The sequence below is a fragment of the Vanellus vanellus genome (assembly GCF_965231255.1).
Source record: "Vanellus vanellus genome assembly, chromosome: Z".
Lineage (NCBI taxonomy): Eukaryota > Metazoa > Chordata > Aves > Charadriiformes > Charadriidae > Vanellus > Vanellus vanellus.
Window position 1 is genome coordinate 47,252,931 of NC_138908.1, and position 13,507 is coordinate 47,266,437.

The 13,507-nt window shown below is 37.9% G+C and overlaps 1 protein-coding gene across 2 annotated transcripts in view; it reads right to left on the bottom strand.

Annotated features, from left to right (window-relative positions):
• Positions 1–13,507, bottom strand: part of APBA1 (amyloid beta precursor protein binding family A member 1) — a gene marked incomplete at its 5' end in the record, with an annotated part of 37,463 nt that overhangs the window by 20,740 nt on the left and 3,216 nt on the right. For both annotated transcript variants that reach the window (XM_082497608.1, XM_082497609.1), the window contains 2 exons: positions 1,236–1,275; positions 4,531–4,632. In XM_082497608.1, the coding sequence (XP_082353734.1) occupies positions 1,236–1,275; positions 4,531–4,632 (142 nt within the window). The remainder of the gene's footprint in view (positions 1–1,235; positions 1,276–4,530; positions 4,633–13,507) is intronic.

The following is a 13,507-nucleotide window of genomic DNA, read 5'->3' on the forward strand; positions in this document are numbered from 1 at the left end:
ATTATTATCTGAATGGAAGTGTAGCATAGGTGCTAGCAAGCTTTTCTTGGACTGCTAGTACATAAAAATGGAAACTTTGGGTTTTTTTTTAAAATAATTTTGCACTGGACCAAGATCTAAGAAAATTTTAGTTGACAGTTGGTTTTTGGGGTTTGGTTTTTGGTTTGTTTTTTTTTTAAGGAGGGGTGGATTATTTGCAACAGCCCTTGATAGACAGGGCTACCACTGTGAGATGAATTTCAATTCTAAGAGAGATTCTTCATTGCTGCAAAATTCCATAGTTCAGCTAGTTTCAAACCAATATATGAAATTTATATTAGCTGTCATTCTGGCCACAAACTCCAAAAGACTAAATCAATGATCAATTTGTCGTCTGAAGAGAATGATCACACTATCATTTAAACAGTGCACACTGTAAAGCAATCCAAGGAGTTTCAAGACAGTCCAAGTGATGTATCACATCATCTGTATTTCTGGCATTTCATCAAGCATATGGAACAACTGCTGTCAGGAGGAAAAAAAACCCCAAACAAAACGAAACTTCTAATTTTCTGCTTCTGCTATGGTCTCATAACAAAATAACTGGGGTTTACAGCATGCAGTCTTCCTGTGTACGCAGGATGCAGACTCATACAACAGGTAACAGCAGTTGATGTAGCAGGTAAGTTGCTTTTTCATTTCACATGCTCTGAATAAACTCAGCACTAGTACAAGGGCAACCTTAACTCTAAGACGGGAAGCACTATTTAATTAAAGGACAAGCAGCTGTAAAGCAGTGCAGATTTCATCTGGCAGGCCTGCCAATTAATCCAATTAATCCAGTACTGCTAATTAATCCAACTGAGATTGGATTGAGCCTGCCAGTTGAAATCAGTGCTGGAGAGAGCACTACACTCTTCTTGTCTAACCTATTTTCCTTGTCCACAGGCATTCACATGTGTAAATACCATAAAAAAATTAGTAGTGTCTTAATCGATACTGATAAAAAAACAGCAGAACTGAGACAGAAACTATGAATGAAACAAGAAAAAAGTAAAAGCTCCATGTTTCTGAACTACCAAAGGAGCATAGTAGGATTTAGCTCAGGTTTCTCACTGGACACAATTTAATCTAAATCAGTATACCCAACCCTAAGAGCTTTTCTATTCAGCAAATAAAAATAAAATTTTATACATTATAAACATACGTGTGTTTTGGATATGAAAAAACATTCAGAAATTATAGAACTATCTTACCTTCAACATAGGTTGGAAATGAAGCCAAGCTTTTTCTGGACTGTAATTAAGACAAAAAGGATTTCAAACAGAACAGAGCATGCACAAATATGCATTATAAATTTCTCCATGCCAAAAAAAACCCAAAAAGTAAATCAGTCATAGTTATTAGCAGAGGAAGATCACCATTTATTGAGATTTATTATTATATTTATTGTTTTCAAACTCTAAGCACCTACTAGAGTTAAAGTCAACGTATTCTGTTTGTGTGTTTATCTGGCAATATGCTTTGTTTTGTTTTCAATTACTTGTTGGTGTTCAATAGTATATTAACTGTCTACCAATAGGTGCGCTACTTTTACTAATCAAGAAGTATGCAGGAAAATACATCATATTTCAAAGACACCAGATCTTCCAACTACAAATAAATACATGCAGGAATACATAAAATTATGCTATACTGTTACTATTCATGACTGAAACAATCAGCCTAGTCAGCTATTCATCAACAAAATTCTGTCGTTCTTTAACCAAACTCTGTTATTCATTAGGACTGTTCTTAGATGTATCCCTCACATTAATACATCTTGGAAAAAGCTTTCTAAATTTTAACAGGTAAGGTAGGTATTTTGTGCGGTAACTGAGTTCACTAACATCTCACCACCAACCATGTTTACACTGTATCAAGCACAAAAACACATCTGGTAGCTTCAATTTCATAAAAGGTGAACAAATAAAAAAGAAATATCCTGACTTACATCTGTAAATACACAATCTAAAGTAAGACCTTACTTCCAACTGCAATTTTACGTGAAAGTGTGGCTAACACTTAAAACACCCCAAAGCTCCAACTTCCAGTGAGTAAGATTCACCATTTTGTTACAAACAACAACATAAAACACATCGGAAAATTTATCAAAGAAAATTCTGTGTGGCAATATATTGATGGTAACAGGTATATTGAAATATCTGCTGCTATCATATGTGTTGCAGATAATAATTTTGGATAGTCCAAGGACTACAAAACTTCGATGACTCTACAATCAATTGTATTAGCAGTAACTCCTCCAATAACTGTGTAATATATTTTTATCAAAAACCGATCTATATATTTATCAGTGTTTTCCATTGTAACAAATAGAAAATGGATGTAACAAGTAGTATTTTTCAACCAATGATGCTCATCTTGCTATAAAACAACTTGTGAAATAAAACAAAAGGTGTGTGACACAAACAGCAGAGCCTGTGCAGCCTTCAAGTACTTGCTGTTCCTTATGAAAATGACTAAGATGTACTACAAAACCAAGAAAACTCTCCATCAGAGATTGTACAAGCATAAATAAAGATGTCAATAAACAGCGATATCCCGCTGCCAAATCATTTAAGCTGCTGTGAGGACACTAATATGCCTTTTCAGATCTCTGGCTCTTTCATCTCTTCAGATAAATGTTTTTACTGAACCACCTATCCATACAGACTTCAACAATTGTTTGTAATTGCTGCTGGTGTAGTGCTACAAGGGAAATTCAACCACTGGACTCTGACAGGCCCAGAGGACAAATCCCCTACACATGAGACAGCTCATGCATATAAATCCCCTTTCCACAGTACTTTTATTTTTTTAAATGCAGTGAACAAAGTCTGTAATTACAGATTTGGCAACTATTCAGCAATCTGACTAGCTGATGCAACTTCTATTTAGGACAGAGTGGTGTAAACTGTCATCATATATCTTTTATTGCAAAAACTTACACACAAAATTAATTTTTTTCATTTACTACCCATGTTGAAAGACATTCTACTAAGACCACAGGAATAATAAATAGGTAAAGTTACCAATAAAAGGAAACCTAACCCTTTCAATTTTACATATCCATGAATAATGTAGTATCAAGGTCATTAATGTTGCATTACTCCTGTTAATCTCATTGCCACCTAGTATTATAAAATTTTTATTTTAAAAAAAGTTTTTACTAAGACCTGAAAGTCATTCCCCAAAATTATGAGGCTGCTTTATCACTGTTGCTCTTGCATTGGAAGTACTAAAGTGGGCATTATTGCTTGTGAGAGGGAAACAAACAGCCTGACACATCCTACTGTGAAACCTGGTTTACGACCTCTGACACTACGTGTGAGCGCATGCTAAAAACTGAAATGAGTAGCATCTTGTTTGTTTTCTTCCTTTGGGTAAGTTTATCAATATCTAAAAACTGCTAAAAGTTAGGATATATATAAAGTGACAAAATCTCTACTGGAGAAAGCTAAAGGTTTTAACAAGCTAACAATATAGCAGATGAAAATTTAATGGAACCATCTATTGTTGAAGGCATTAGCACATCAGAAATTATGAGTTTCTTAGTCTTTTGAAACCTTTCATTATTTTCTAAATGCAAATACAGACTGGCACAAATACATACATGTTACAAGCTTTTTTTATGCCTTGATCATAACAAAAGAAAAAAAAGAAAGAATGGATTGCTAATTAGCATTTCAATTTTAATCAGTATTTCCAGTTATAGTAGATCAGGTTTTTCATTGTGGAAGGTAACTCATGCACTGCTATCAGTAACAACATGGTATCTTGTTAAGACTACAGTTTCCACATTTTTTTGAAGTTTAAAAAACAAAAACCAAATAAACCAAATATTTGCAGATTTTTTTGCTTAGAGAGCCAGCCATTCTATACTAATCCAAATACTTCTCATGCCATATGATTTTCTCTTCACACTGTGAGAAGTTCTACTCACATTTCTCATTTTGTGTTGGTGGAACTAGTGCAGTGTAAAAAGCTCCCAGGTGAGGCGGGGGGGGGGAGGGCGGGGGGGGGGGGGGGGGGGGGGGAGAAGTGTTTAGCTTTATTTTGAGGAGCCTGGAGTCAGGAACTGAATTCTGACTGTGAATCACTGGCAGGTTAGTTTCTACAATGACAAAATATTATTATTTAAGCAAGCTTTTTCATCTGGTTAAGAAATAGTCTTTTCTTTATGGGATGACTTTCTGCATGAAAAAAAAAAAAAGGGCTTCTTCGAGGTGATGCTGGCTGTTTGGTAAATCAATACCTCCCAGCCTGTTAAATAAATTTAGTGGCAGCTGAACACAAAGACTCAGAAATGCCATGATAAACAGTCTTAAACATATTAGAAATTAAGTCAGACAGACAGGCAAGCATAAGGGAAAGGAGCTACAAATCAGTTTTTCAAGTTTGTTGCAATTTTGGAAGAAGAAAAAGGATTGCACAGGTACAAGGAGTAAAGGAAAATAAAAAGGCATAAGCAGCATGAACAAGACTGTGGCTTTTAAAAAGATTTCACTCTACCTCTTTATTAGTGGAGGCCTCTGCTGTACTGCAGACATCCTGGTGATGTTGCCTACTTGACGATTCAGCACCTCGAGGTGAAGAGGAATCTGGAGATGGAGACTAGACATGGCAAGAAAAGTAAATAATAATCTAAGTCACCAATGTGGAAATTGTTCTTTCATAGTTTCCTCTAACTTGGCAGCAGAAATAAGAGATGAGACGGAAAAAAAAAGAAAAAACAAGGCAGACTTTTAAAATGTTGTAACCCTCGCTTTTTATCATAATGATCACGTATCAGTATCTCAGTGGACTTATTCTGAACAGCTAAATCTGTTAAAAACCCATCTGTATTTATTTGTCAGTAATGTATGAAAGGAAGCTGTTGGAAAAATAAAAAAGCTGTACTCAGTGGCAAGCAACACTTAGCCAAAAAACGTGTCATAAAACTGTATTTTTGCAAGGTGAATGGAGGATATTGATATTAGACTAACTACTTACACTTACTGTCTGCGTCCAACTAAGCTGCAGTTACAGGACTTTCAGTTGCACAAGTACACATCTACTGCATGCAGGCTAATGACTGTGCCTGTGAGCTTACTGAAGGCTGCAGGCAATGTGGACAGAAGTCCTAAACCCTGACATTTTAGGAAAGAAAAGATAAAGTTGCTAAGAAGCAAGCTGTGATGGGAGACAGATGAATTGACCATGATCAGAACACAAGGATTCAGCTAAAGATCACTTAGTTTTCAAACTGGGGACAGTGAAGACAAGACTACAGTTTCCCCATAAGCACACATGTTTTCAGGTATAATTAATCTGAAGTGCTAAACTAATCTAATCTGAGCAGATGTAGGCTGAAGTGGTTGTCCATAAATGTTATTACATCATCTTAGAAAGCAACTTTTATAAATTGTACAGAATAATACTAAGGTATTCAAGGACTTATGAATATACTCAAGGACTACTCAATACCAGTGTAACCAAGGACTATGATTCTTCACCCTAGATACAGTGCAAACTTGGAAAATATTTCACGGTTTGTGCTATGACCTTAGCATTATACATACTCCCTAGACCAGACTTCCTCATTTTCCTCCCTTCACCGTGAACTGTTCAGTGGAGAAACTGTCTTTCCAATCATGTCCTAGTCATTCGTGATCATCAAGAATGTCACACCAGACAAACAAAGGGAGCAGCTTACAAAAGCAGTATCATAGATCTATGTGATCCCTGAGCAAGTGTCTTGGTAAAGGGAAAGAATGCTTTGGGAAAGGATATTCTAATCACAGCCAATTCCTAATGAATGCTGGTAACACTAAAAAGCTGTAGCAAAGTACTGAAGTCCAGAGTAGGGAGGACTGGTATGGAAGTATGACACAGGAACGCAGAGAGTGGAATTAATGAAGGTGACCAAAATGAGAGTACAAAGTTTCAACCCAGCCAGCATCTTTGAAGACAGATCTTAAGGAGATGGCTGCAAAACATATAAGTGTCCATGCCAAAATGTGAATCCTCGTAGGAAGGTTTAGCATTTAGCTGTGCAAGGTGGGTGACCAGCTCAGCAACTCTGGTATTCTACACTCTCCTTTGACACAGGGAGTTTGGCCCCAGCTTTGCCAGCTCAACAGTTCATCACTGATGGCAAAGCAGTCAAATACTATTCTTCTGGTTTCACAAACAATTACATGACATGGCTTTTCTCTAAGCCAATTAGTCACACCAGAAATGGGCTACACTTCCAGTGCTCTGAGCTGGCAGCAGCTCCAACCTAGGAGTGCCCTCCTGTTATGCCTCCCTTCCAACTGAAACACTGTGTTCTATGAAATAGTGTGCAAAAAAAAAAAAAAAAATATCTAAAGTTTTGCAAGCTTAGCTTCACAGATATGGAACAAAACAAGAAAAGAAAATTCCCTTCCCTTCCTCTTTCTCTTTACCGTCATTTCTTTAAGAGGTTTATATTGGCTAATTACTATTAGAAATACAGTTAACTAATAAAGCCTTCCAAAGAGTTAAGAAACAATCTCCCCAGTAAAAGGGCAGTCCCTGCATCTCCCTATATTGTGAATTAAAACTGCAGGGCAAAAAGCAAATGCAACTGTGAAATGGTCCCTGACCAGATGCAGATGTGAAAACGACCCTAGAATGTTGGCATGTGCTTGCGCCGTCAGACTGAAGGACTGCTCATTGCACCTCCAGCATTCGCACAGGGGCTGTGGGAGGGATACAGGCTCCACTGACTTGCTGTGTAACTACTGGAGTTACAGTGCCACAGTGACTCAACTGCACGCAGGGAAACTCCTATTTACTTAAGGAAGCATCCTCATAGTGCTCATGTTCCCAACAGTTACACAGTATTTCTGTATTACGATTAAATGTAAAAGCTGCACAATACTATCAACCTAATAGTGGCATCAGGATAATGTAGGATTGAGCTTTAAAGAGCAAAGAAAGAAACAAAGTAAAGCATGTCATAATATAGCATCAAATGTTTCCACAAAAAAAGTTCTTTAAAATGCCTGAAAGCTCTCATATTCACACACGAAAGTGATAACAATAAATTATTTCATTTAAACCAGCTGGTTGCTGATATTAAGAAATTTTGTACCATTTAAAATGTATTAAGTTACTCCAGTAGCACTACAAACAAATTTACTCAGCTATTTTAATCTATAAAGTATCAGAATTAAGCAACCATCAAAACGATCACACAGCTTTCCATGTGCTCTGTTTGAACGCTCAAATTTTTCTGGGAAAAAAATCCTGAAACCAAAACTACCAAACCCAAATATCAAACAACCTACAAAGTTTGCTACATGAAATAAGATCTGTCCCAAAAACATTTGTACAAAAAAGTTCAGTCTTTGAAGATTAAACACTCAGTACTCTTCTGCATCAAAATGCATTTTTAGAGGTACCACATACAGTGCACAAAGAAAGAATGTGGTCACAGTCTGGAAGTAGCTTTCATTGCAATAATAAAAAATATTTTAATTAATCATAACGGATATTCAATTTGCATAGCCGCTCAAAACACTACAAACTGAATTGTAAAATAAATGCTTAGTGACTGTTTCCTTGACCATTAACAAAACAAGTTTTAGAAGCCTAACAAAAATGCTGTCAGAACATAGTAAGTTCACGTGAAACATGCTTCTATTATATAGAGATGTCCATCAATGGAATTACAAAGTGGTTCCTTATGTGCAGCAATAAAAATGTACTAGTTACTCTACTTCTCTTGAATATCTACTTACGTTTTTCTTACGATACTCAACCTGGTACATCCAAAAATTCTCCATCTCAATTTTGGTGTTGTTTGACTGTAACTAGCATGCAACCCACTCCACCTGAGAAGCTTTCCTTGCTCCTGTGCAGAGGGATTTAGTAACAGAACTTGTAATAGGAGAGGATTGCGTTGTATTGTGTTGCATCTAACCTATCCAGGTCAAACCAACTGGCGACTAATAGCTCATGAAGACAAACACAACTGACACTGAAACACCTTCAAATACAACCACCTGCTCTTGCTTTATAAAAGCAATGTTGTTTTACCTGCTTTTAGCAGCAGTTTATCTGAAAACAATATATCTAGTGGGTCACATCATCACGTACAAGGCTGGGACACGGGATGAAATCAACAAATACTTCAGCAACGCAAGATTGTCTTAAACAAAACACCATTACTTATACAATGCTAATATCCACCTACAGGCTTCCAGGCAGAGTAATGGCAAATGTAATCTTCTTAGTTCTGAGGAGACAACTACATAAAGCAAGGCTTTTAAATTTATTTGATTTCAGTGATAAAAAGTCTTCTCAGAGGTACCCATACATATTAGGCAAAGGTCAAAACACTATGAAATATTCAGGTCCAACATGCAAATATAACCAGATGCATAATTTCACAAGCACAGCCCAGTACAGCACAGCTGTGGCAGTAAATTGCTTAGGTTTTAACACAACTACATTGTGGCAGAGTATCTACTGTGATTTGAACGGTTCAAATTCTATTCACGAAAATGTAGACTGAGACCACCAACCTATGTTCATAGCTTTCAGATGGCATAAAGTACCCATGAAGAATGGTCCTGAAAGCCAAATTTCCTTACAATATAACTAATCATCATTATTGGTCATCATTGTTCAAATTTCCTTTAACTATAGTGATAAAAATGGAGGGTTTGAAGAAATAAAACAGACTCAGAACTACTGTACACAGACATGCATGCTGTGGCACAACCTATGCAATTTAATTTATAACTGTGACGTAAGAATGAAACTTGTTTGTACTGCAGTTGTGGTGTAATTGTAACTGTGGTGTAACTGGCTCTGCCATACCCAGGGCACTTACCCATCAGTTTGCAAGGTGCTCTGGGACCCACCCCTGCCAGTTTGTGCACAGGTGATCACAGAATCATAGAATGGTTTAGGTTGGAAGGGATCTTAAAGATCATTTAGTTCCACCTCCATGGGCAGGGACACCTCCCACTAGATCAGGTTGCTCAATGCCCCATCCAACCTGGCCTTGAACACCTCCAGGGATGGGGCATCCACAACTTCTCCGGGCAATTTGTCCCAGTGCCTCACCACCCTCATAGTGAAAAAATTCTTCCTAATATCTGTTCTACATCTCCCCTCTGCCAGTTTGAAACCATTACCCCTCATCCTGTCACTACCAGCCCTTGTAAAAAGTCCATCTAGAGACTTCTTGTAGGCCCCCTTCAGATACTGGAAGGCCGCTATAAGGTCTCCCCGGAGCCTTCTCTTCTCCAGGCTGAACAACCCCAACTCACTCAGCCTGTCCGCATAGGAGAGGTGCTCCAGCCCTCTGATCCTGTGTGGCCCTCCTCTGGACCCACTCCAACAGATCCATGCCCTTCTTATGTTGAGGGCTCCAGAGCTGGACGCAGTACTTCAGGTGGATACAACAAGTTGATTTGAGACAAGGTAACTGACTGAACTGCTCACTTCAGGACAAAGTATTTGACTAATTGCTATAGGACCTCTCCTCAGTTTCAGGCAGACTCAGAGATTGCTGCAGCAGGCTCTTCCTGTGTATATGACAAGTGAGAGGCCCCATTCATCACTCCAGGGTTGCTAACTGCCATCCTTGGTAGGGACTGTGGCTGACTCAAGAGCTCCCCCATGCAGTTTCCACTGCAAAAATGACCAAAAAGTACACGGTTAAGATACTTGCTGGTAATCAACAGAAACTATTCCTGCAGATAACATCATGTACGACCATCTTATGCCCACAGTTACCATAGGAGGTGTTTTGTACACAGCTTAAGGTAAACTATAGCAACAGATCACATGTGCTAGAGTGGTCATGTGAGATCACAGACCAGATGTACGTAAGACCTGAGAACAAATGCAGTTTGGGGAATCTTAATTTGGGGAATCTCCCCTGATCCAGCTGAAGATGCCCTGCAAGGACAGCCTCCTGCCACTCGCCACCATCTGGACAATGACTGACAACCCCACTTGAGATCTGACTGTTCACACAAAGTATACTATACAAAGGCTCTGAATAAACTAGCTTTTTTAAAACACAATGTCCATGAGTGTCTGCCCAACATCACTGACGTGTATTCTTCAGTAAAATTCACTGAAGATACAAAAATAGAGATTTTGACCTAAGCAATAACTATGTGCCTCTGTCAAAGTCCTTGAGGAAAGACCCCCACCTATTACTGTTATATTACTAAGTCTACACACACACACACTAGTGTGACAAGTACTGCTCTAGTTTTCAACAGCACAGGAAAATCACTTGGAATTGCTTCCACGTTTCAATAACTAAAAAAAAAAATAAAACAAACAGAAATATTCAAGGTGTTATGTATTCAATGCACACTGTAATTTAAAAGCCTGTAACTCACCTGGACAGTGTCTTCAAGCAGATTAATTGATAAATTTAACCTCTCTTCTGTGTGAATGGTGAATCAGCATAAAGATTTCTGCTCTGGATATTAAAACGTTTTTTGTTTGTTTTTTTAAAAATGGGGTTTGGGGCATTTTTCTGCTGTATAATTTTAGGACTGTGGTCTCGCATACATGATGGAAAGATGATCTGTATTCTGTGTGCTCATCAACAGTTTTAAAAAGTCTGCTCAGAGAAAGAAAACAATATCCTAACAATATAAACTCATCTTTATTTAATTTCTTTTCTTTCTCTTTTTTTCCCCTTAGTTCATCTATTACTGAAACCTGCTTAATTATTTAGAACAGACTTCTCTATTGCCTTGTTAATAATACATTGCTCCTGCTGTGGAAAAAGTGAAGCAAATTCATCTCCATGAAAACACTTCAATTATGGAGTTATCAGAATTGAGCAAATCCTGCGACTGAGAACTCAAAGGTTGAAATAAAATATATATAACCAAAAAGAACAGAGAAGCAAAACAATGCAGCTCAATTCTGTTCTACCTGAAAGGCCTGCCTTCGGGTTTGAATTTCTACTTCACAAATCCAAATCACCCATTTATTGGGTTTCACTTTATATTAGGGTTTATTCTAACATTGCACCACCTCAAATGTCTGCAGAGGAACAGAGACTGCGAACACTGATGAGAGGAATTTGCAAAACTGAAGTCTGGCACACAGCAATGAACCATGCCCTGCAGGTCAGCAAAACTTGGCTTTCAGATCTGTAACGCCATGGATAATTGAATGGACCTCACAAAAAGGTTATGGTATTTAGTTCTGAAATGGAGAATTTCTCCCTCCAAATCACTGTTTTCTCCTGCTTATGGCAGAAGTGAAGCAGGCAGCCTGCTTCTCTTCTCTGGATATGAGAGGACAGAAATGCTCTTTAAATCCCAGCCAAAAAAAACCCCTACTTGAGCTTTTGCACCTTTCAGTGCTTTTCTCAGCAGGTCTCTGTTCTTCCACAACTAAGCAAGCCACTATTCTCAAAGCTCTATGACATTTTAAAAATGCCTTTTTAGACCGTCCATACACCAGAATATTTAATTGCATTCTGAGATATCTACTACACAAAGCTATTCCCTTTTCCACTTGAACATGTGTTCATCACAGAGTCCAGATCCCTGCACTGCATATGGCTTCTATTTGGACCTTTAAACACCACTATTGTGCTTGGCTAGGCACTTTTACAGCAGGTTTCTGGTGGAGCACCTGACAAAGAAGAACGACGGGCAAGAGCTACCTAAATGGGATATAGGTCTTCCCTTCAAGTGAGGTAACTGTGTGCATCTAGAAGAACACCTTTTCCTAAAGGCTATCCCCCTCCACCCCTCTCAGACATGTGCGTACCATAAGCTCTATGTTGATCTCCAGCTATGAACATTATTCAGTATGATGTGAACAGATTCTCTCTCGTTTCACACTCAGAAAACACAATCTAACTGCAGTTCCACAGCCATTTCCATCATGGGTCAGTTTCCTGATGTCACATTATTGCAGTTGTGCAGCTCTAACTACTGTAGTATTTGAAAAAGATACCATCAAGAGGCCATACCCAAGTGATGGTCTGCTTTGGTTTAAAAAGTTCTCTGATAAACAGATTTTGGAAATATATGTCAATACCTCATATGTGTGGCCAACTTAAAAAAAATAAATCTTACTGTATTTATTCAAAGGACTTTGAGATAATTTTTCAGCTTTTATCAAATACACAAGTACATCACCTTCCCCACAAACCAGATGTCCAGAATGTCTCTTGTTTAAGTGAAAGCATGCATCACTAAACCAGGGTGCACAAGGCACATGACAGTAAATACTCTCCATTGTTAAATATTAAGCAGGTACTTTGGTACACTATTTATTTATTCACAGAAGTCTGCTACCTGCCTCCTACATCACAGGACTACCAGAGTTTATTACAGTAGAATTGTGCATAGGTTGTGAGCAATTTTCTTGTGTACCTATCAAATGTTTCTTTTGAGGAGAAATACATAGGAATGAGTGAAATTCCTGGTAGATTAAACCTTGAGTAAACCTGGAAAACAGGGTCTTAAAAACAATCGGATGCAGTGATCTGTAGCTTTCTTACAGTCACAATCATTGCATGCCTCTCCTAACATTCCTAACATTTGTTTCCCAAACTATATCCAGCTGCAGGCCAGCTGAACACTTCTGGATTGTTAGCTTCTCTGGACACTTCCAACTGGTATTCTACCAAACATTCTGCTGTGAATGTATCATCCAAATGCTAAGCATAGAGGAGTGACAGTAATTTTCTTGTGAAAAAAGGTAAAAGAGGTTGTCATATTTAATGATTCTCAACTGCAAATCATTCTTCTGACCCCCTGGCTTCATTGCTCTCTCATGGAGACCTCTTAGCTAAATAAAAAGTGACTGCTATTTGTTTCTAAAGAGGTCTTACCAGTTTCAATATCATATGATTAACAACACAAAATGATCACAAATATTTTCAAGTAAGTTTTATCTCTAAAAGCAAAATGGTTTTGTTAAAAAACAATGCAGGGACAATGTTCAAAGCAGACCTGTAACATAACTGAAGGTAATAAAAGCACCCAATTTTCATCACTTCTCTGCAGCTCCTTGATACTTCTGGGGGAAGAAAAGGGTGTCTGCCTGAAAGTAAAACACTTTGTTTATGTAATTCTTTCTTATTTCAAAGCCAGGATTTCAAATCAGACTGAATAACATCTCTGGCATATACTGGTTACACTGAAAAGCTCCTGTCTGAGATCCTGTTTCTTTCTCAAGGGAGAAAAAAGAAAAATCTACATTTAGATGTATGGGCTTCAACTATATTTTTATTATAATTGATCACTCATGGTCACTTAGTCAAGACAACCTAATTTTGCCCAATTTACTGCTAAGTAATTCTAGGAACGCTTTGTTAAAGAAAGCGGACATTTCAGACTGTTCAGGTTGTTCATGAGTTGGCATCTGAACTAAAGAACCCAGTAAAACAAACACATACCTCACCTTCAGTGAAAAACAGAATTCCTACCCTGTCCCAAGTCCCTTCTTCTACAACATGTATTCCCCTCAATCTGCT